Here is a 24,089-nt window from a genome sequence, read left to right as displayed (position 1 = left end):
CTGCTGGTCACCTTGATGAACCAGTCTCCCCTGCTCCAGCGCAAAAGAGGATGCCTGTAATTTTGCCTGCCCAGTGTCCACTGTCCCTTCCTCAGCCAACAACACTCCCATTCCTCTTTGAGAGGACCACCTCGTCTCCATCCTCCATCCAAGTGCAAGTGAGACCAGGGGCCACTGAGAACACAACATTCCCCTGGCCACTGTGATTGGTTCAGGGATAGGCTTATAATTTCTGCTCAGCCAATCAGAAACAATGAGCATCAGTCCTTGGACTTTTGCTGGAATGATGGGGAAGCAGGCACTCTCTTTCCCTGGCGGTTGCTAAGTGGTTGGAATGGAAGCCTGGAGCTATGGGACACCTTCTTCGCTACCCCAAGGAAAGACCCAGAAAAGGAAATCAACACTGAGAAGATAGAGCCAAAAGATGGACAGAGACTGATCCGAGATTCTGCATATACTCATGATTCAACTCCAGACTTTCAAGTTTTTATCTGTGTAGAAAAGCAGAGAAAATATTCTCTATTTCTAGATACCCATCAACAAACATTTTGCTGATTTTAGAATATATAGCCTCCCCTTTTGGAGGCCAGAGGGAAAGACTAGAATAGAAAGTATTTCATGGACTTTATGCCATTTCACTCACACGCATTTTGATATTAAAGCCAGTTTGGGTTTCTTTTTTTTAATTTGCAGTGTTGGAGATCAAGCTAGGCAAGTACCCTACGAGTGACATCCCTAGTCCTTAAAGTCATTTTGGAACTAGGTTTCTGCCACATGCTAAAAATTACTATCTAATACAGAGAACCCTTCCCTCGTGCCCACGGTGGCTAGAGCGACAACAGCACTCAGGGGCACTACCTATCTCACATCTCTTTATGCAAGGGAAGTGTGGCCAGTGGAGAGGTGAGGGAGGGGCTCGACTTACCATGCAGGGTTTCATAGGCCTGGATCACCTCAGACATGAACATGGGTCTTTGACGGGCGATATTGGCGAGGGAGCCCAGTGCTGTGGTCAGGTTGATGGAGGAGATGGCGGGGTGCACCATGAACTTGAGCAGCTGCTCCAAGGCTGCCTTGCCCTCTTCCCACAGCACATCTGAGAGAAAGGAGAAAACCTGTTAGCAGGGTCCTTTCTCCCAGTCCTCTGGAGAGAGAAGCTTTGGGGCTTAAAAGAAGGCTGAGTCCTGATACTCAGGTGTCTAGATGTCAGGAAAAAGAAAATTTAGTGCCAGAGGTGCTCCCCCACTGAGCTCATCCCCAGCCCTCCTTTTATTTTATTTCTTAAATTTTGAGATAGGACCTTGCTCACTTGTTCAGACTGGCCTCAAACTTATAATCTTTCTGCCTTAGCCTCCTCAGCAGCTGAGATTATAGGTGTGTACTACCATGGCTGGCCTATGAGACTATTAATAAGTATAAAAATTAAGTTTTGAGAATGTTAAAGCATAGGTTTACAATAACAGAATACTAGAAATAATTTTAAATATCCATCTATTGAAAACTGACTACAAGAATTATATTGTTGCTAGGCACGGTGGCACATGACTAGAATCCTAGTGGCTCAGGAGGCTGAGGCAGGAAGATCACCCCAAGTTCAAAGCCAGCCTCAGCAGTTTCGTGAGGCCCTAAGCAACTCAAAATAAACAGAAAAAAGGGCTGGAGATGTGGCTCAGAGGTTAAGTACCCTTGAGCCACATCTCAATCCCTGGTACCCTCCCACCAAAAAGAACTATATTGCTGAATTTTGAATACATACATATATACACACATAGACAAAGAACTTACAAGTCTCTTGTAGTACCACTATCCTTAATCCAGTCCCTAACAGTTAATGCTTAAAAAGTTTGGTAGGTAAACATACTGAATTCCATATTATTTGAAATAGTGAATAAAACACGATGTAAATGTTGATTGACAGAGAACTGCTTATCATAACATGAGGCTACCACATCGTGGAATATTGTGGAACATGTGAACATGGTTTTGGCAGGAAAGGATGTCATTCTTATTGTTTAAAGAAGTTGTTAAATGTTACATAAGAATAGTTAATACTTACAGAATGCTCTGATGCCAGTCATATTATCTTACCAAATCCCATACCTCTACCCTAAAGTAGATGCCATAATAATGGTCCCCAGTTTAGCAAAAAGGAAACAGGCTCAGAGAAAGAAAGAGTAAGTCACTTGCCCAATGGAAGAGCTGAGAGTCAAACACAAGCCACAACACCCTAGTGTTTTCAGCTGAAAATATAAAGCATGGTCTTGACTTTGCAAACCAAAAAGCAAACACAGCATCCCTGGAAGTAGTCTGGAAGAAAAATCATGCTCTTTCCAGTGTTCACCTCCCTTCCCCACTGGGGAAGAGAGGCTATCCCCCACATCTCCAACCCATATCACTTGCCAGTTACAGCATACATATGTACTACTTTAATAATTCAATTAAGAAAAGCATGAAATAACTGACATTTATTAGTTTGCACTCTCACAGAACCTCAATACAAGCCTGTTTAAGAAAGGAAAGTGTAGTTCAGAGAGGAGTAACTGACTCAGCCATATGAGGAAGTGGTAAGCAGGATTGAAGCCTAGCCTCAGGGCTCTTAACCGCTGAATTACCTGTAGTATGTTGTCTTCAGAAAGTAAAACAAAAGCAGGGGCTGGGGTTGCAACTCAGTGGCAAGGCGCTTGCCTTGCACATGTGAGGCAATAGGTTCAATCCTCAGCACCATATAAAAATGAATGAATAAAACAAAGGCATTGTGTCCATGTTAAAAAACAAAAACCAAACATTATTAAAAGAAAGTCTGGGGGTTGCGGGGAAGGGTGCCAGTATGGACAATGGCAGCAGAGGATGGGCACCACTCACTGTACTGGATGTAGGGGTGGTCTCGAGGGATGCGGTCCAGGCTGATGTCATGCTCCTGGCGTCGGGGTACCTCTGAGTCAGCCACGCGGGGTGACAGGGTGACAATGAGGCCCTCTACAAATTTGATGGCGTGGGTTCGTATTCCATCATTGTCAGAGTCTAACAGTAAGATGATGTCCCCAGCCATGGCAGACACCATGTCCCAACAGGCTTCCTGGAGATCACTGATGACCCGTGACTTCACCATCCACTGCCAGAAGGCCAGGGAGGAATAGAAGAAAAAGAGAGGGACAACACATCAATCACCAGCACCTTGCACTATTCCTAGAGACCTGTGGATGACGAGAATATTCATCTGGTTAACAGTTACTGAGTCCCAAAGGTCCCCAGCTCAGTGTCAGGTGATGCTGAGGACAGGACCCTGTCTGGCTCTGCCCTGGTATGATTCGCAGTAATAACCCTTTGTCTTCAGATCCTAAGGAAGACAAGGAAGTAACAATGCTGACCTCAGGGTGGTGGTGATTAAATGGCCTTATTAATCTCACTGACACCAATGAACAGTTCCCTAGTGTGTCCTCTTTATATCCCAGCCTAAAATCGATATTCACATAATTCTTCCATCAGGGCCTGGTTCCCTCACTGGGCTGAGTTCTGTGAAGGCAGAACCTGGAGTATCTTGGTCACTGCTGTGGCCCTACAGGGATGGGCAGAAAGGAGGTGTCTGGGAAATGTTTGGTAAATGAATAAATGAACAGATGGGTGGAAATAAGGATGGGTTAGCGGCAAATTCATGACCCAGAAGACAACACAGATCCCCTTGTTATCTAGTCCCATAGACCAAAAGCACATCTTGACCATCAAGAATCTGGTCTGAACCTGGTTTGAACTCCAATAGATTAGTCTGTAAATCAGACCATCAGATAGGATGCCCCTGGAAGGGGAGGGAGCGCTCACCTGCAGGGCTACTTTGTAGAGCTGGGTCATGGTGAGGATGGCCTTCTTCACCACATTCACATTCTCGTCCCTCAAGAGCATGTTGAGGTTTGCAATCAGTTTCAGCAGTAACTCAATGTCTCGTTTGCTGGAGATGGAGGAAAAGGGGCAAGGTCAAGGTGGTGTTAGGGCAGGTTGTGGGAACCTGGTATCCTGGCAGAAAAGGAACTCAGGGCCCAAATCCCAGGGAACAGGAATGGAGGTGGCAAGGTTAAGAACTACACCCGCTTTGTTTGCCAGCAAATCTGGAACCACAGAACAATGTTTGACACCTCTGGTCTGAGCTGCCCCTGAACCCTCCATCTTGGTTGATCTGCAATCCCCTCTCCTTAACCCTCTTAAAGCCCTGCTTTTCATGTGAAGAGTTACAGAAAAAGACAACTGTGTGAATTTGAGCATGTGACTTTACCTTATTTATAGTAGTAACAGTACTTATTGTATAGGTTGTGAAAATTGCAACACTAAAGTGCTTAGAACCAACCCCTGGAAAGCATTAGATAAATACCATCCATCAGTGTTACTTAAATCACTTTGTTTTATACATTCATTAGTCTTGTTTATTTAAGTGGGCACCCTATCCTAGCGCCGAGTACCAGTGGGGTCACCTTTGTTAACACAAAGAATAAAAAGTCTCAAACAACCAGTTGATAAACAAAAGAATTTAAGGTGGCCAACTCATAATGCTCAGCACATATGATTCTTGCAGTATATATTTACAATGTGAAATTAAACATTAATCAAATCAGTAAAAAAAAAGACTTTCAGCTCCACAAAGGCAGGAACAGCACCTGGCTGTGCTCACTGCTGTGTCCAAACTCATTTCACCTCTCCAAACCTCAGTTTTCTCTTCAATTAAATGGTCAAGTAACTAATCCACAGAGTCAATGTTAAGGATCAAATATCAGAGTAGGTCTAGCATTTAAACAGTGCCTGGCAAACAGAAAGCACTCATATGGGCTATTTCACTTTCTTCTGGTCACAAAGCATCGAGTTAACGTCTAATGACCCAACTTAAACAAGTCACTTTACCAGAGCCTCAGTTTCCCTTTCCATAATAAGAGGGGAACCGATAGTACTCTGTGAAGATTACAGATGAAAATTAGGGAAGGACCCAATGCTGTACAGGCAAAAGCATCCTGCAATTACTGTTAAGATAAAATTCATTTACTTGTTCCACAAATACACAGTCAGTCTCTGCTAGCTCCAACTTGTTTCAGGCAGGCCCTGGAGATAAAGTGGCCAATAAGAAATGTCAAGCCCTATTCTTGCAAGGCTCATGTTTCTGTGGGCAAGAAAATTACTAAGGTAACTTCAATAAGTAAAAACACTACAAAGTGTAGCACAGGAGGAGCGCAGAGGAAAGGGGGCAGGCAGGGCTTTCTTAAAGACCCAGGAAAGAGCATACCATGTGGCTACCTGGGGCCCAGGGTCCCCAGCGGGCACAGCAAGTGGACAGCTTGTGATACTCCCCAGTGCTTTCTGAGGAGCAGAGAGGGAGATGGAGGACAGGGAGGGAGATGGGGCCAGGTGAAGAGTTGGGCTTCAACCTAAGTGAGACGCTGGGCCAACAGGTGTCTGAAAGTGGGTTTGAAAGCTGGGGAGTGGTGACATCCGATTCACGTTTTAGCAGGATCACTCTAGCCCTCAAGTGCAAAAGTGCAAGCAGGGAAGGAGTGTGGTGCTTCCCCTCGGGGGATGAAATGCTGTGGAACTAAATTGTAAATGTACTAAATGCCACTGAAGAGCTCACTTTAAGACAGTTATGGCCAGGTGCAATGCTGTGCATCTGTAGTCACCGCTCCTGCAGAGACTGAGGCGGACTGCTAAGCCCAAGAGTTCAGAGCCTATGGATAACATAGTGAGACCCCGTCTCTTAAGAAGAAAAAAATAATAAAATAGCTAAATTTTTGTTATGTGAATTTCATTTCATTAAAAAAAAAAAAAGAGTCAAGTCAGTAAACAGGAGACAAAAAGGAGGCCAGTGACGTCATCGGGCAACAGGGAATGGTGGCGTGGCCCAAGGTAGGGCAGAGGAAGTGACTGAAAATGACGAACTGCTGCATGGAGCAGGGTGACAGCCCCCACTCACAATGAGAATGTAAAGTGCAGGGGAAGCTGAAGAATCATGTGTGGCCCGAGTTCCCATCTTACTAGGTATTTTGGGGGGAATAAGTGTAAATAGGAGGGAGAATGAGTCCAAGAAATGGAGAGTGGGACCCCAGGGCAGGCTCCAGGCCAGACCAAGAGCTGAAGAGACTAATGCCACCAGGGATGCCAGGGATGGCCCTGGCGCTGCCCCATACCATGCTTCCTCGATGAAGCCAATGACAAATTTTCGCACTTCAATCGACTTGTCTGCTTGGAAAGCGATGATCTCCTGCAATGTCAGAGAGAGGACGGGAAGGTGGGTCAGGCGCCAGCAGGACCCCTCCCCTCACCGCCTCGCCCAGGAAGTTGTCCAGTAGTTCACTCTCACATCCAGGAAGTTGTCCAGTAGTGTGGGGTCTTTGTTGATGATCAGCTCCTGGACCTGGAAGGAGATTGGGGTGGTGAGGAGCATCAGACATACAAAACCAGGGTCCAATCATTGCAGTCAGAAGTAGGGGGAAAACAGCATGGGGTCAGGCAGCAGAGAAACTCAGTTCAGTTCCTACTCTGCCACTCACCACCTGATCTTGGGCAACTGGCTACCCCTTCCCGAGTTTCAGCTACTCTCTAAAATGAGACCTGAGGGGCTGGGGATGTGGCTCAATCGGTAGCGCGCTCGCCTGGCATGCGTGCGGCCCGGGTTCGATCCTCAGCACCACATACCAACAAAGATGTTGTGTCCACCGAAAATTAAAAAATAAATATTAAAAAAAATTCTCTCTCTCTGTCTCTCTCTCTAAAAAAAAAAAAAAAAAAGGAACAAGAGGAAGAGCAGGACTAACCATCTCTTTAAAAAAATAAATAAAATAAAATGAGACCTGAACCTTCAGCTCACAGGTTTGCTGGGAGGCTTCAGTGAGATCCTGCAAGGTACAGGTCCTGGCAGGTATGTGGCAAGGACATGACGCATAAGGGGCTGAAGGAAGGTGGGCAATGCCCAGGCCTGACCTTCCTGAGGTCAACTGCCTATTAATTCTCCCCGCCTCACACTGTCACCATTCAGCAAGCATCCTATGACCGTAGGAACTCATTTCCTGAGACCCTGGTACCTGCCAGGCTCTTTAGAGAAGCCCCTCCCACAGATTTCCTCCTGAAAACCCCGAGCAGGCACAGGGCCTCACTCCATGGTTCAGGAACTGTGGGTAAGTGGCCCCACATTCACACCGCTGTCAGCAGCTCTACCGCAGAGGTGGCACTGGCTTTGAGGCCACACCGAGCCAGAAGCAGAACTGAGGTTCTTATCTAGGCAACCTGACCCCATGATCTCTGGACGCCACTGCCTCAGGTTCTGCTCCATGCACAGCGCTCAGCTTGTGCCCTCCTCTGCCTTTTGCTCGCCTCTGTGCCCTCAGCATGAGACCCTCTCCCTCTCATTTGGTGTCCCCTCTTCCAGAAAGCTCTTCCCGAACCCCTCCACCCCAGCCCTGGCTATCACTAGGCCAGGAGATTCCTGGGCGGCCAGACCTGCCTCTGGGTCACCACTGTCTGGTGACAGGCATGTCTTTCCCTCTAGACTGGACCCTGGTAGAAAGGGAAGACAAAGATGAAGGGCAGAAGACCTGGGCCCAGAACCCGGGACTGCACCAGCTCAGCTAGAGCGCCCCACTGACCACATGGACTCTCAGTTCTGCTGCTGTGTGTTCAGTGACACCGCCACCCCCACAGAGCCTCAGAGAGGACTGAATGAGAGCATGCGGCCCAACTAAGCTCCTGGCAGGCATCTACCAGGCGAGTGAGTGTGGGCACCAGTGTTCTCTCTTCACAGGCTCCCAGCTCCCCACACTCGTCCTTCCCGGCCAGGACCCTGCCCCCACCTGCTTGAGTACTGTGATCTTTGAGTCGTTGGTGATCAGCGCTGCCTGGTTCAGGAGATCCACCACCTGAAAGGAGGAGAGATGGGTGATGAAGCTGGCTCTGCCAGCCCCTTGTACTCCCAGCCCCTTGCCGTGCTCACCCTCTCTGAGGTGGTCATGCCATCAATGGCTGGCCCCTCCTCTTGTGTGAAAAACTGTGATGCCACGCTCCGGCGGGTGACACTGTCCCCACTGCCACTTGCCATGGCTGCTGTCAGGTACTGCCTGCAAAAGAAGGGGTTGGCTTAAGCTGTAGGCCCTTGTAGAAGGGCTGGGACAGACACTCATCCCGGCGCAAAGGGCTCAACCCTCCTTCCCACTCGGCCAGCCTTCTCCTCTCCCCCAGGGCTGGTCTCTCTGGCTTATGTATGTGTGTCACCTGGGGGACAGCGAGGTCTCCCAGGTCAGAGAACTCTAAGCCTCATCTCTCATACTTTACCCACAGCAGGCTGACCACAAACAAATGCTGAACAATGACCACATGAACACCCAGCAGCCGCCTCACTGACCTCTGCCTCCTGTCTCTACATCTGGGCTGTACTGTGGCCCGGACAACAGAGTAAACTTTCCAAGACAGCTCTGAGGAACCAAGACCTGCCCACAGCAGGGACTCGTTACATCAGAGGAGACTGCTAAATCCATCATGCTTCAGGCAGTCTCTGGAGGTCTACAGGGCTGTTTTGAAAAATGAGGGAATGTCTATGGCATCTTTCTTTCTTTTGTTGTTGGTGGACCTTTTAAAAACTCATTTATTTTTATGTGGTGCTCAGAATTGAATCAGTTGCTCACACATGCAAGGCAAGCGCTCTACCACTGAGCCACAATTCAGCCCAGACTGTAGCATCTTTTAAAGTCACACTGCAAAACTGTGAAATGATTTCATGTGGAGAGCAATCACAGATACCCATCAACTTCAGCACCACTTACAATAGCAAACTGCTAGAGCAGACAATGTGCTCTCAAATAGGGGGCTGGCTGAAAAAGATGGTGATTCACCAGCATAATAAAGAGAGACTATGCAGATCTAAAGAGGAAGAAGTAAAAGTAAAGGGAATGAGGAAAATCTCTGCACAGAGGATGCACATTCCATGTGAAAACTGACAGAGGAGAAGACGGGGTTCGCCATGCCGCTCCCCCTTCATCAAAGAAAGAAGTATGCATATATGATGAAGGAAGAAGACAGAAAAATTGCTGGGAACGATGGCACATACCTGTAGTCCCAGGTACTCTGGTACAGGAGGATCACTAGAGCCCAGGAGTTCAAGACCAGCCTAGGCAGCATAGTGTGACCCATCTCAAAAACAAACAAAACCCTCAAAGGATACACCAAAAAGCAAAGGAGGAAGGAAACAGAGTAAAAGCAGTTGGGTGGACCTCAGCACAATACACCACGAGGGAGGGAACTCACCAGGAAGCCCCCTGGCCTGCTGTATGACATCCACACATGCCCTTCAGGCCACTTTAGTCTGTTTCTGTGCAGATACAAAGTGACCTGAGGTGAGCCCAACTGTATACAGAGTGACAGTGCTTACTCCCAGGGTGTTCTGAGGATGAGTTCCTGTACACAGTAATCACTAGATAAGGGTAACTATTATCGTTGTGAACATGGAAAAAATCTGAAGGACACTGAAATTCATAATAATTTGAAGAGGGTGAAGATACATTCTTAAAAAGAAACCCAACACGTCGTCCATAGTAGCCACTTACAGCAGGAACTGGCATCCAACAGATCACCCTAACTTCCCCCTGCCGATTCTCCTGTGTCTTTCTCAAGAGTCAAAACCAAAGCCCCGACCAAGGTCTGCAAGGCCTGATGGGAGAGGGCTCCCCTCCTCTGTGCTCATCGTCCTGTGAGCATGCCATGCACGTCCTTCCTTAAAGGTTTCATGGGTCTTTTCCTTCCCAGCTGTGGCTACCAACTCCCTCATTTCCTGTAGGTCTCCACTCAAATGTCTCTGCAGTGAACTCTTCCCTGACCACCTTTGTCACTTAATCATCACCAACACATTACATGTCCACAAGCTCCAAGAGGACAGAGACTTGTTGGTGTTTGTTCACCTTCCATATTTCCAGCCTAGAACAGTGCTTGGCACCTAGTAGATGTTCAATAAATACCTGCTGAATGAATTAACACTCCTGTCAAAGAACCCCAATCACTGGGCTCAGTATTTCTGCCCTTTGGTTCTAGAATACCTAAAAAATGAAAGCTAATATTTAAAGAACATTTTCTACCTGTTCAGTGTAATTCTAGTGTATGTGTTAATTCACTTAAACCTCATGATACCAACTCTGAGTTAACTTCATTCTATTTTCTTGGTGCTGGAGATTCAAAGATACTGTTTAATTTTCATTTACAAATTATGAAATCGAAGGCAGAGAGGTAAAGTCACTTGAATGATGGCACACAGCTGGTAAAAGGTAGAGCTGAAAATATGTATACAGAAGCGTTAACTTACCACTATGCTGTATCATTTATCCGAAAGGAATTTCTTCACCCCAGTATGTTCGTTAAGCCAAGAGGCAGGACCACTTTACAATTAATATACTGCCAGCCCAAATCAGAACATAATGAACCCTCACATTCTTTTTTTTTTTTCTTTTCTTTCTGGCACTGGGGATTGAACCCAGAGACACGTTAGTACTGAGTCCCATCCAGCCCTTTTTTATTTTAAGACAGGGTCTCACTAAGTTGCTTAGGGTCTAAGTGCTGAGGCTGGCTCTGAACTCGGGATCCTCCTGCCTCAGCCTTGTAAGTTGCTGGGATTATCAGTGTGTGCCACAGGCACCTGGCCCTCCCATTATTTTCATAATACACCAAGACCTACCAAATTCTTTTACCAATTCCTTTTTCTTTTGCTTTCTGGTTTACCTTTAAGTTGCTATTTTTTAAATATACATTTCCCCCTATTTTGTTGATCCTCAGTATCCCAGGGGGATTGGCTCCATCACCACCTTGGATACCAAAAATCCATGGATTCTCAAGTCCCTTATATAAAAGGGTATAGTTTTTAATAAACTTACACCTATTCACATACATACTTTAAATCAACTCTATTTACAATCCTGATACAAGGTAAAAACGCTGTGTAAATAGTTGAGAATGCCAAGAAAAAAAGTCTATACATGTTCAGTAATGTCAAATACCCTTGTCCCCAAATATTTTCAATTTGAGGTTGGTTGAATCCACAATGTGGGACCCAGGATAGAGGACTGACTGTATGCTGTACAATAATTATTATTTTCCATTTTCTTGAACCCATTTTGCATAACATTTTATCTGCAGATGTATCTTGGGTTTCTTTTTTGTTGTTGTTGTTTGCTTGTTTTTTTGCCAGTCTTCTAAAACAAGAACATTTGGGATGTTTGTAGTCTTTGGCTATTACAAGCAATATCACTGATGGCCCTCTCTACCCGTATACTCCCTTAAGGAGTGGAGTGCCCCACTCCCACCTGGGAACATGACTACTTCCCTGTAATTCCAGAGTGGCTCTGGGAGTACTATTCATTCATTCAACAAACATTTACTGGGTATCACCAGGATGGTGGCCACTGTGCTGAGAACACAGCGCTGGCTGAGACACACTTGTGCTCAGGGAGCTCATGGTCACAGACACAAGCTGAGAGCACACAAATAAAGGTCTAACAACAAGTCAGGCCGTGCGTGACAAGAAGGAAAGGAACAGAGGCCTATGAAAACACTGAGCAGGCGATTTCGGGGTGGAGGGCGGGCGGGAAAGGAGGGTTTCGCAGAGGAAGTGACGTCGGTGCCGAGACCCGAAGGATGAATGGGAGTTAGCCAGGCAGAATGGGTAACAGGATGTTGCGGGCAGAGGGGACAGTCGGTGCAAAAACCCTAAGCGGGAAGGCGCGTGGCGAGCTGGAGGAGCCGAGAAGCGGTGCAGCTGCGCAGGGTGGGGGGCGAGCAAAGGCAAAGAGTGGAGGTCGACAGGTGGACGCGCCTGCGGGCCCACGGTGGAACTTTACCCGAGGGCACTAGGGAGCCAAAGCAGGGTCCTGAGCAGGGGAAGAAACGGGGGCCTCGAACGCCACTGCGCCCCTCTCCTTTCATGGGGCCTCCCTCCGCCCGCGCTCCGGCCTCTTCAGGGCCCCTCCTCCCTTCGTCCCCAGGCCCTCACGCCGCTTCCCGCTCACCGCGGCTCCGGCCTCCGTCCCCCTCGCGCCCCCTCAGCAGCGCCTCTTCGCAGACGCCGCCACCGCCATCTTCCGCCCACCGCCGTGACACTACGCACGCGCCCCACACGCAGGACCGCCGGGAAATGGAGTCCAGTCCGCGGTCCGCCCCCGCCTCTACCTCGTGCCTCGCGGGCTGCCTTCCGCCCTCCCCCATCCTCCTCTCGGTCGGCCTCCATTTCCGGCCTTCGAGCGTCATGCCTTCTGGGAAATGTAGTCCCTGGCAAAGGCGCTGGGCGGAAAGGGGGAGTAAAGGCTTCTGGGAAATGGAGTTCGCGGAGCTTCGGAGTCCTGGACGGCTGGTGGGGAGGCTAGTGGGGAGGCTCCTGGGCGAAGCTCATGGGTCTTGGAGGTGGTCTGTTGCCCTGATGGGGTCTAAGCAAAGGCCCTGAGCCGCTCCACCTTTGGGCCTGACCATATACACAGTCTGAAGTCTTTACAGCCGTCGGAAGCCTCAGTGTCCCTGTCGGTCACATTGGAATGTGGGCGTCTCTGGCTGGTTCTTATAATGGCATACAGGTCCTTCCGCAGGCCATAGTGCCCTCAGCTCTCCTTTCCTAGGTCGAACACGCTGGGCTCTGGCTTTTCACTTTCTCAGGTCCAGACGATGAAGCCCTCTGGGGTAGAAGGGTGCTCCTGGATGGTTCTGCCCTCCGGGTCCTCAGTAGCAGCAGCGTCTCCCACCCGTAGCTCCCTCCCTCTTCATCCATCTCTGGCTCTCGGATCCCAGGGCAGCGACTCCCGACGTCTGAGGTCGGTGTCCTCGCGATCCCGCAGGGGGCGCCCCAGTCCGAGCGCGCCGCCCTCGGGGAGGCGGGAGGGCAGCCCTGGGCGGGCGAGGGCGGGGGTGTCCCGGCTATAAAGCGTAGCCGCCTCCCGCGGCGTCCGGGACTTCGGGACCCCGGGCAGTCGGACGGGCGGGTGCGAGAGAGCCCGAGCACTCGGTTTCCCCGGGCCGGAGCCGGGGCGGGTGGGGGCGCAGGACCGGGGGATGCTGGGCTCGGTGAAGATGGAGGCTCATGACCTGGCCGAGTGGAGCTACTACCCGGAGGCGGGCGAGGTGTGTCCTCGGGGACCGCGGAGCGGGAAGGTGGGGGGCAGGAATCGGGCTGTGGGCTTAAGTGGGGGCAGGGGCCGTAGTGTGTGCTCAAGGGGCCCAAGGAATCTAGTTGGGAGTCGAGGAGCTAGGGACACGGAGACCAGGTTTGGGAATTAGGGACGCGGGACAAGGCTTAGATGGGAGGAAAATTTAGGCAAGGGTCAGGTCGCATCTTAAACCTGAGGGCCGGGTGTTGGGCCCTGAGATCCGAGGGATTAAAATGAACAATTCTAAGGCAGGAATCAGAGCTCCAGGGTAGGCGATAGAGCAGGAGGATTTCGGGAAATGGGGTTCAAAGGAAAGGGGGAAAGATAGGGACTAAGAGAAAGAGGGAGTCACCATTAAGGGAAGTCTGAGGTGGAAGGGAGCCAGGGCTAGAATACAGTGTTGAAGGTGGGAGTGGAAATCAGAATTGGGGTTCAGGGAAAAGGATCAGCTGGTAATCTAAGAAAGGATCAGAAATGGGGTTGGTGGTTCAGGGGTAAGAGAGATTCTCTCCAGATGTAGTTTCCCTTAGGGAGTCTGAAATAACAGGTGGCCTAGATAGACCAACACTCAGGCCGTGTCAACACTGAGGACTAAAGAGCAAGTGATGTGGCCATCAGCATCTGCAGGAGAGGTAGTCAGTCCATCTTCACCCCCCTGCCCCCATTCATCACCCTCACCAGAACTTACCCAAATCCAAGGCTGGAGGATTTCAAATTGTGCCCCTCCTTACTCCCCCAGCCGCCAACCTCCACGTTTCTAAAGCCCCCATCAAGCCCCATTTCAGACGAGGCTTCCCAGAGTAGGGGGCAGGGGCATATCCTAATTCCCTCAACCTAAGCCCATAGAAAGTCCTTTTCCAAATCTAGCCCATATTCCTCTTACTGCAAGGACTCTTGCTTTGCTCACTTACTCTATAATCGAGATTGTGAGATTGGGGAGGTTGTCGTGGGGGTCTAGACATGTGTGAGCCTGGAATGGTTTGCAAGAAGTCAAGATCTAGGGGTTCTGGGGAGCTCTGGTCTGGTTTTGAAACAGTTGAGTGGGATTCCTGGATCCCCAGGCTTGCAGGGCTTGGCGTGGTGCCTGGGAGGCGCCAGTCCTGGGTCTGGGGAGGTGTGAGGTGCACTTGGGTTGGGGCAGGGCTGTCTAGGGAAGGGACTGGGAGCATTGAGAAGTGGAGGGTGGCTGGAGGTATCAGTTCTATGATGGGGAGAGCAGAGACCAGGGTGGGAGGTGGAGGCCCAGGTAGTGGGGGGTCCCAGTGGCATCCCTGGAGAGCTCCAGGACTAAACCAAGGATTTAAGGTGACCAACTACAAATGAATGTTCCGGGATACCTTAAGAAGTAAATGTTGGGGGGTGGAGGACTAGGCAGGAGAAGCTGTAGTTCAAACGGATCCAAACTGGGCAGTCTGGAGGTGATCAGCATTTGGGGGAGTATTTTGGAAGAGTAGACATATGCATACCGTCTGAGGGTTTCCTCGGCCTTCCCATCAGGCAAACACCCTTCATCCTCTTGGGTCAGAACAATGGAGAGAGACACCTGCGCTCAGCCAGCCACAGAATTGAGGGTCCCCAGACCGCCTCTTGTCCCCTTCACCCTCCTGCTGGGTGAAGTAAACACCATGAGAGCCTTTGGATCCCTGTCTGGAGGGAACATGGAAACTTCTGACCCTGGGGTGTCCCCACTGGTCCAAGGTTCACGCAGATCAGCTGACCCAGTTGCTCCCCCATTTTAAAGGTGGGAAATATGAAGCCTCCCAAAGCTAGGTCTGGAACTAAAAACCAGGATCTGGTTTCCCACTGTCTCTCTCTGCTCCCTGTCACACCCTTCTCCAGAAACAATAAGGAAATGAAAGGGGAGAAATTGCAGCCTCCTGGGTGAGGGTGCAGGTCCCTTGAGGGCTTCCCCCCAATCTCAGCCCCGCCCTGTAGGGGGAGATCCGGTTCAGACCCGGACATTAGGGGTTCATCCCAGTCACGGGCGTGGGAAAGCCTAGGGTGGATTAGAGCAGCTGGAGTGCTTGAGGTCAGACCTCAAGGAGGACTTCCGGGTGGGTAGTGAGCCAAAAAAGGAGGGCCCTGGGGTCCCAGAGAGCTCAAGGAGATTTAGAAACTCTCTGCGGATCCACCTGAGTCCATCACCTTTCCTGCTCATCCCTTCCCTTATTCTTGAGAGGGCAAAAGCTGCCAACCTGGGGAAACCAGTGCATGGACCAGGGGAGGAACTGTGGCTCCAAGTTCAATGTGAGACCTCTGGGGAGACAGAGATGCTGAGGGAAGGAAGATAAACAGATGCGGAGATGTGCTGCAGGAGGAAGGGGTGGGCTGGGAGGGGAGATATGGGGGTGGGGGAGCTGGGGAGGGAGGTTGGGGAAAAATAGATGGGGGTGGACCTCAGGAAGAACAGACAGGGAAAGAAAAAGGAGGAGGTAGAGAGACCCGGAGAGGAAGAGGAGTACACATACACCAAGAAAGGGAAAAACAGACAGATACACGGACTGGACCTTGGGGCCAGCAGGATCCAGATGGTTTCCACTAACCCATAGCCAAGGTGGCTCTAGTCAGAGCTCTAGCAGCACCCTAGCACCCTGAGACCCCAATTGGGACAGACTGGGGCAGATGGAAGTCTGAGGACGAGAGGATGGAAGACAGTGGGTGAGCTGAGCTGTGGGTACACAAAGAGAGGCCACCGTGTAGCACACTGCGCTCACGGTCTTCCCTGGACTCTCAGCTCCAGGAGGACAGGCACTTCCACCTGTCTCCATTTCTGCTTTTTTATTTATTTTCTTTTTAAAATTTTTGAGGTATAGATGGACACGATACTTTTATTCTATTTACTTATCTTTATGTGGTGCTGAGGATCGAACCCAGTGCCTCACTTGTGCTAGGCAAGCACTCCACCCTGAGCCCTAGCCCCAGCTATTTTGTGTGTGTGTGTGTGTGTGTGTGTGTGTGTGTGTGTGTATGTGTATTTTGAGGTGCTGGAGAGGAAGCCCACAGCCTCAAGCACTTTTCCATGGAGCCACATTTCCAGCCCTTGCTCTCTGCTTTTATTGCAAGATCCACGACATAGGTCTGGGCCTCAACTTTTCAGCTGTAGCTGTAGAAGCTCAGAGCATCCTCACAGCACTTCCCCCAGAGTGTGGGTCTAAGGACATGAGGAGCTGACAGTTCCTGGGAAGTGCTTGGAGTGGTGCCTGGCACAGAGGTGGCTGATGACTACGTGTTAAATGGATCATTGAGTGACTGTATAGACCGTGATTTTGATTTTGGTGCTGGGGATTGAACCCAGAGAGACTTAACCACTGAGCAACATCCCCAGCCCTTTTTATTTTGTTTGAGACAGGATCTCACTAAGTTGCTTAGGGCCTTGCTAAATGGCTGAGGCTGCCTTTGAATTTGCAATCTTCCTGCTTTAGCCTTGTGAGTCATTGGGATTACAGAAATGTGCCACCATACCTGGCTACAGGGTGATTTTAAAATGTGCAGAATGACTAACATATTTCATTGAGCTAACATGCACTTTTTCCCCATTTGAACATTTCTGAGATGTTGTATAATCCATGATATCTAGTGATTTTTAACTTTGGGTTTTTTTTTCATTTATATTGACATATAAAATAATGCTATAGCTTACAGTCAAGTGTTAGATTTGATGGTACATAGAAATACATATGTTAGGTAAAACTGTGATTTCTGATCTTTTTGGGGGAGTGGGGTGAGTACTGGGAATTTAACCCAGGGCACTTAACCACTGAGCCACATCCCCAGCCCTTTTTATTTTTTTATTTTGAGTCAGGGTCTTGCCAAGGTTCTGAGGCTGGCTTTGAACTCACGATCCTCCTGCTTCAGCCTCCTGCTGCTGGGATTACGACCAGCACCACCAAGCCCCGCTGATCTTGATCTATAAAAACAGTAATTTTTAAACTGACGTGTTGATGTGTGCCCATGGTCCCAGCTACTTGGGAGACTGAGGCAGAAGAATCACTTGAGCCCAGGAGTACAGGGCCAGCCTGAGCAACAGAGTAAGACCACTCAAAAACAAACAAACAAATAAACAAACAAAAAAAACCCTGTAATTGTATAACTTAAAAGATTGATAAAGAGCTCTACAGATGATGAGATTATTAGCGATTTATATTAAGTACTTGTTAAAATTGAAAAGTACAAATTTATTAGATAAATTAGTTTCTCAATTGACTTGGTTAATTTTGATTGATTTCTCATTTTTTTTAAGTCAAAAAAAATTGATTCTGCAAGTTTCGCACAGTGGCAATGTCACAGCCAATGGCATTTATCTGAGGTGTGAGGATTGCTAATTGAAAACAACTTTCCCCAATATGGTCGGCATTGGCAAGTTTTGATAGTCTCTACAGAGACTGAATTTTTCTAAAACAACTGATTTTATTTGGTTTCAGGATGTCTCTACACTTTTAAAATTTACTGAAGATGGTAAGAAGTGCTCTGCTAAGGTTTGCCTAGCATATATGAGGCCCTGGGTTCCGTCTCTAATACCATATTTAAAAAACAATGAAGATAGAAACTGTTTGGGGTTCTGGGGTTCTGTGTATTGATATTTACCATATTCAAAATTAAGATGAAGAGATTTTAAATATATATTAAGTCATTTTAAATTAACAATCATTTATTAATACAAATAACATGTTTTTATTAAAGCAACTATATTTCAAAACTTTAGTGAGACAAGTGGCACTGTTTCACATTTTGCCAAGTCAAGTCTGGCTAGATAGGAGAGCTGGAGTCTCATAGCTGCTTCTCATAGTCCCATCTTTTGCAATGTCGCTTGCCATGGAACTTCTGGAAAAGTCCACCGGGCATCGTGAGATGGTTCTGAACATGGTTTTGACCTCGTGGACACCCTAAAGGTGTCCCTAAAGGGTTTCAGATTTCCCCAGGGTGTCCCTGACCACAATTTGAGAGCCTCTTTGAACATGCCCTTGATAGTGTGGGAGCACTGGTGGGGGGTGGGGGTACAGAGCTGGTGTACAGGGAGGGAGAAGAGACTCTGAAAGACAGCTGCCTTCAGAGGGAGATAATGAAAGAAGAGGTTTTTATAGGAGGTGGACAGGCAGCGTGGACACCTGCTAATCCCTTGCTGACCAGCAGCGTGGACACCTGCTAACCCTTCCCCCTATCTCTTTCTCTTTCCGCAGGTCTACTCTCCAGTGACCCCAGTGCCCACCATGGCCCCTCTCAACTCCTACATGACCCTGAACCCTCTGAGCTCTCCCTATCCCCCTGGAGGGCTTCCCTCCTCCCCACTACCCTCAGGACCCCTTGCGCCCCCAGCTCCTGCAGCGCCCCTGGGGCCCACCTTCCCAGGCCTGGGTGCCAGTGGTGGTGGAGGCAGCAGCTCAGGGTACGGGGCCCCGGGACCTGGGCTGGTGCACGGGAAAGAGATGCCCAAGGGGTACCGGCGGCCCCTGGCTCATGCCAAGCCGCCATATTCCTACATCTCACTCATCACCATGGCCATCCAGCAGGCCCCAGGCAAGATGCTGACCCTGAGCGAGATCTACCAGTGGATCATGGACCTCTTCCCTTACTACCGGGAGAACCAGCAGCGCTGGCAGAACTCTATCCGCCACTCTCTGTCCTTCAACGACTGCTTTGTCAAGGTGGCACGCTCCCCAGACAAGCCGGGAAAGGGCTCCTACTGGGCCCTACACCCCAGCTCCGGGAACATGTTTGAGAACGGCTGCTACCTGCGTCGCCAGAAGCGCTTCAAACTGGAGGAGAAGGTGAAGAAAGGGAACGGCGGGGCCTCTGCCACCAGGAACGGTACAGCGTCTGCCACCTCCACCACCCCTACTGCCACAGTCACCTCCCTGCCCCAGCCCCAGCCTCCACCCCCTGAGGCAGAGGCCCAGGGAGGGGAAGATGTGGGGGCTCTGGACTGCGGCTCGCCCCCTTCCTCCACACCCTACTTCACTGGCCTGGAGCTCCCGGGGGAGCTGAAGCTGGACGCGCCCTACAACTTCAACCACCCCTTCTCCATCAACAACCTGATGTCGGAACAGACCCCGGCACCTCCCAAACTGGACGTGGGGTTTGGGGGCTACGGGGCTGAGAGTGGGGATCCTGGGGTCTACTACCAGGGCCTCTATGCCCGCTCCCTGCTCAATGCGTCCTAGCAGGGGGATGGGAACATGGTGGTGGGGTATGGCTGTGGTTCACGCCAGCAGGCTCTTGGGGCCTGGTCCCTCTGGTGACATGTTGCTTGTCCCATTGGCTAACACCTCGTTTGGTCTATTACTTACTGTGATGATCCACTGGGTACTGTGATAACCGCCATGGACATCTTGGTGGGCCCGTGGGGTACTGCGAAGACTGTCATGTTGATTGATGTTATGGGTTGATCCGTGGGGTGCTTTGATGGCTGCCATCTGGGACAACATCTTGGGTGGCTCTTTGGATTCTGTGATGGACATTTTGATGGACACTTTGGGCACAGTGGTGATATCATTTCAATGGCATATTTGGCCCATTGGGGGCTCTGGTGTCCTTGGCCACCATCCTGCATGACATCTCTTTTGGCCCATGGGGTGTTTGGATGTTTACCTGTGGGCCAGGTGACACCATTGTGCACCAGGATGACCACACAGCCCCGCATGCACCATGTGGTTGGTTGTCTCTTCAGTGCGGTTTGGGTGGGGGATGGAAGGGAGAAGATTCCTGGGTTCTCTCTGAGGCTCATCCCCCACCCTGGTCCAGGAGACCCCAGAAGTGGCTGGTCAGGGTGTGGGGAATTTCTACTGAAGTCTAGTTCTTGCCTGGGAAGCGGGATACTGGCTGTGTGACCATTAAAGGCACCGTGTCTGCCTCTCACTGAACGTTTCTTTTCCTTGGCGGGCCCTGCAGAGCTTGAACACCTGACTTTCTGTTCCCCTGTCCCCTCTCCTTTCTGCCCCCAAGAGCTGGCTTCCTTTGGGGGAAGGGCTGAGGGAGGCACTGACCTGACCTTTGGCTCTTTGCTGTCCCTGACCCCAAGGACAGTTTGTTCATCGATAGCAGCCCCCGCAGCAGTGGGGCCAGAGCAGCAGGGGGAGGTGGCTCTGTGGTGACCAAGGTTATCTCTCCCTGCCCCCACTTCGCAGATACTCACCTTTAGCTCTGAGGCTAGGAGCCTAGGGGCTGCTCATGTCTTGGTTAGGCTGGGGGTGGGGGTAAAGGTTAGATGAGGTGTTGAACTGGAGGCCGTGTGCGTGTTGGAGGGTATGAGTGCAGCCTGCTCTGTGGCTGTGGAGCATGGCTGCGTGGCGGGGTTCCTGCGGTCTGCTGCAGGGGATCTACTTGCTTGTAGCCCTCCGTTGGGCGGGTTTGTGTGTCTGTCCATACTGTGGGCATGGGCTCACTCTGGGTCACAATATCAGACTCGTGTGTGTGTCTTTTTGTTCCATGTTTCTCTGTGCACCTCTCCCTGGGCCTCACACCTGCAGGCCCCTGTGTATCACTGTGTCTCCATACTGCCTCCACAAGAGTGTGTGGGTGACGGCTTCCATGTCTGCCTGTGTGTGTGTGTGTGTGTGTGTGTGTGTGTGTGTGTGAGATTCCTGTCTCGGCCGTGTGCCTGTCACATTGTGTTTGTGTGTGAGTTTGTGCAGAGTTTGCTGGCTGTCCCTTGCAGGCAGGTGGGTGTGTGGGGAAGGAGCTGGGTCCTCCTCTCCGGGCTTGGGGTCTGGGGTATCTGTTCCTCCAGGGCTCGCCCAGGTGAGGCTGTCTCAGAAACAGCCCTGCACTCCACACCCCTCTTTTCATTATGGAAACTGAGGCCCAGAATGGGAAGGGTCTGGGCGAGGTCATTCAGCAGGGCTGAGACAGGTGGGCAGGTTAGGTGTGTGTGTATGTGTGTGTGTGTGTGTTGGGGGGGTACTCAGGTTGAACCCTGGGGTGCTCTAACTCAGTGCTACATCCCCAGCCCTTTCTAATTTTTATTCTGAAACAGGGTCTTGCTAAGCTAAGTGGCTGAGGCTAGCCTCAAATTTGCAATCCTCCTGCCTCAGCCCCCTGAGCTGCTGAGATTACAGGTGTGTGCCACTGTGCCAGGTTCTGACGGTGGCTTGTCCTCACTTTGCTTTTGCCTTTCTTGGTGGCATTGGCTTCTCTGGTTGCCCTGACCACTCATTCATTTCTTCAGCCAGCCAGCCATTCCGTCATCCAAAGACCAGAAACTCTGTTCAGCCACCTGTGAGTGAGTGACTGCCTGCTCCTCCGGTCTCCCAGTTCTCTCCTTTCTCCTAGTCTCAGTGTCACTCTGTCCCCAACTCTTCTCTCCCTCTTCTGTCATTCTCCCCTCTCTGGGTCTCTGGCTCTTCCTTTCTCTTGGGTTCCTCTCCTGCGATCTTTTTCTGGCTCTCTGGTCTGGCTTCCCTGGCCTCCCGCCTCCTCCCAGGTCCGGAGTTTCCGCCTCTCTCTACCTGCCACCTCGCAGGCCAGGCCCTCTATTTCTGTCGCTGTGCCCGCCTGGCCGGCTGCGTGTCACCCCCGCCCCCTGCCGTGCTGGCACCCCGTCGCCGTCCACCAGCCTTGCTGTCCTGGGCAGGCCGGGGAATTCCTCCTGGTTCCTGGAAAAAACAACTGGGGCCGAGAGAAAGGCCCTCAGTCTCCCGGGCCCCCGCCCCCTCCCGCGGGCCTGGGGGTCTCTCCGGAGTCTTGGGCCCGAGGCAGGAAGCCCTGCGGTTTCTGGCTTCTCCCCGCGGCCTCCGGATCTGGCCCCCGCCCCCCGGCCAACAGCCCAAATATTATTCCGCGGGAGGAGTCGGTGGTGGCGGGAGGAGGCCCAGGCTGAAAGAGGCTTTCAGGGCGGCCAGGCCTGGGGCTTCCTGTCCCCAGGCTCGGGCCTCCGGCCGCCCCAGTAGGGACCTCAGGTGGCCGGAGGGGCGGGGTGTTGTTGTAGGGTCCTTAGGGGAAGGTGGGGCCATCCCTCAGGGTGTCTGGTGGCCACCAGCCGGCCTGGCGTGGGCAGGTGTGACCCTCACCCAGGGACAGCCGGCTGATGTCCAGCGTGGAAAAGTACCACGGTCAGACACTGGACGCATGGACAGACAGGAGGACGCCAGGGATGAGGAATGGAGGGGTAGCCATGGGGACACAGCCGGGCTTGGGCTAGGCGCCTGAGGTGACACAGTCCAAGGGAGGGGCCTTTGGGTGGGGAAACAGAGGATAGGGCAGGGTCCCTTCTGTGGGCAGAGGGCCACCCTTGCATCAGAAGGTTTGAGACAGTAATGAGGCCACCAATGATAATATATAATAATTAGAAGCTCCTAAGGCTGGCGCAGAGGCAGGCCCCTATCCCCAGCTACTGGGGAGGCTGAGGCAGGAGGAGCCAAGTTCAAAGCCAGTCTCAGGAACTTAGTGAGGCTAGAAGCAATCTAGTGAGACCCTGTCTCAGAATAAAAAATAAAGGGCTGGGGATGTGGCTCCATGGTTAAGTGCCCTTTGGGTTCAATCCCTGGTACCAAATAAATAAATTAATTAATAAATAAAAAAATTTAGAAGCTAAGGTGTGGGTGGAGCTGTGTCTAGTGGTAAGGCACCCCTGGGTTTGATACCTGGGAGGTGGGGGGGCTACTAGGGTTACCACGTGTGCAGCATTGTATGAGCCCCCTGCGGAACCGATCCATCCAATCCTTTCCAACTCCTCCCCCCTTTATCGTTGGTAAAACTGAGGCACAGAGGGGAGAAGTGACTTGCCCAGCGTCACACAGCCAGTGAGTGGTATGTCAACTGACCCCAGGTGGTCTGGCTCAGAGTCAGTCTCATAGCCACAGCCGCTCTGGAGATGGGAGGGACAACAGCAGTACAATGGTCTGGGGGCCCCGGCCGTCTGTGGTGGTCACCCTGGCTGCCTGCTACAACTTGCTGCTATGGAAGACAGCACCCCTGAGGCCAGCGGTCTGGGTGCTTTACATACATGTGCACTGCTGTGCTTGTCACTGGGCTTCACTCATGAGCTTGGGTGTCGGGTGTCTGTGGGCGTCTCTCTTCAGGGTGTCGGTCTTGGGTTGGTGTCCACCACTGGGTTGATGTAGGGGTCACTGTGTTCATGTGTCTGTCTCTGTTCTGCCTGTCATGGTCTTCTGTGTCTGTCACTGTGGGTCTGCCTATATCTGTCACTGTGTGTCACTGTGTCTGTCCCCCTCTGCTATGTGTCACCATCTGCCCAGGTGTCACTGTGGGTGTTACTCACCACGCAGGCCACAGGTGGGCGTGTCGGGCCCACTGGTGCCAGGGCTGGGGCCCAGCCCATCCCACCCTGGCTGCCTGGGCCAGGCCAGGCGCCTGTTTGCAGTGCCTGCCCCAGGTAAACACCAAGATCCGGCCCGAGGCCGCCTCCCTGGCCTCTGCCCCTGCCCCTCTGCCTGCTCGGCTGGGCTGGGCTGGACCAGTCTACAGACCCCCTCCCCCTGGAGACGTGTCCTGGCTGCCCCCTGCCCTTGACACCGATGTCCCAAGTCCCTGCCTCGACCCCAGCCTGCTGTCTCGTCCTCTCTGGGTGCCTCTGACCTGTTTCTTTCCGTCCCGATTGTCTCTCACCCGGTTTCTCTGTAGCTCTGCCTTTCTCTGAAATGACCCTTGTCTTCATTTTGTCGGCGTCCCTCTCCCTGTGGCTTTTTCGCTCTCCAGTGAAGTTCCATTTCTTTGATGTGTCTCCAGAGGAACCAGTGACTCTGTCTGCCACTGCCTGGCTCTGGGCTGTCAGAGCCCCCAGGCTCAGTACCCTTCTCGCTAAGTTTCTTAGAGTCTCTTGCTCTTAGCCACTATGTCTGCGGGTCTCTGAGCCCCCAGCCCCCACAGGGGCCGACTCTGCCATGCCAGGGCCCTTAGGGGAGTGTGCGGCCCCCAGCCTCCCGCCCCAGCCCTCTGGTATATCTATATAAAGGTATATGCACATATTATTTATATCTGTACTGGGGCAGGAGGGGCAGACAC

The 24,089-nt window shown here is 51.2% G+C and overlaps 2 protein-coding genes across 4 annotated transcripts in view; one reads left to right on the top strand and one right to left on the bottom strand.

Moving 5' to 3' along the window:
• The window catches only part of SYMPK (symplekin scaffold protein), a 33,557-nt gene extending 21,402 nt beyond the window's left edge, over positions 1 to 12,155 (bottom strand). For 2 of the 3 annotated variants that reach the window (XM_081273056.1, XM_081273058.1), the window contains exons 1-7: positions 7,958 to 8,081; positions 7,818 to 7,883; positions 6,332 to 6,385; positions 6,159 to 6,232; positions 3,817 to 3,943; positions 2,863 to 3,112; positions 926 to 1,096 (exon numbers count right to left, since the gene is read on the bottom strand). In XM_081273056.1, the coding sequence (XP_081129182.1) occupies positions 926 to 1,096; positions 2,863 to 3,112; positions 3,817 to 3,943; positions 6,159 to 6,232; positions 6,332 to 6,385; positions 7,818 to 7,883; positions 7,958 to 8,062 (847 nt within the window). In that variant the 5' untranslated portion in view covers positions 8,063 to 8,081. Of the gene's footprint in view, positions 1 to 925; positions 1,097 to 2,862; positions 3,113 to 3,816; positions 3,944 to 6,158; positions 6,233 to 6,331; positions 6,386 to 7,817; positions 7,884 to 7,957; positions 8,082 to 12,008 lie in introns of those variants that run through there. The other variant, XM_081273057.1, reaches the window with a different exon arrangement.
• Positions 12,156 to 12,988: 833 nt separating this feature from the next.
• FOXA3 (forkhead box A3) lies at positions 12,989 to 19,291 on the top strand (the record flags this gene model as incomplete). The annotated part of the gene is made up of 2 exons (XM_081275076.1): positions 12,989 to 13,107; positions 18,311 to 19,291. The coding sequence occupies exons 1-2, from the start codon at positions 13,039 to 13,041 to the stop codon at positions 19,289 to 19,291; spliced, it is 1,050 nt and encodes a 349-aa protein (XP_081131202.1). The 5' UTR covers positions 12,989 to 13,038.
• Between the last annotated feature and the right edge of the window lie 4,798 nt (positions 19,292 to 24,089).

The sequence above is a fragment of the Spermophilus citellus genome (genome assembly GCF_964194105.1).
Source record: "Spermophilus citellus genome assembly, chromosome: 18".
NCBI lineage: Eukaryota > Metazoa > Chordata > Mammalia > Rodentia > Sciuridae > Spermophilus > Spermophilus citellus.
The sequence above is the reverse complement of the archived record's forward strand: the minus strand, read 5'-3'. Positions and strand labels throughout refer to the sequence as shown.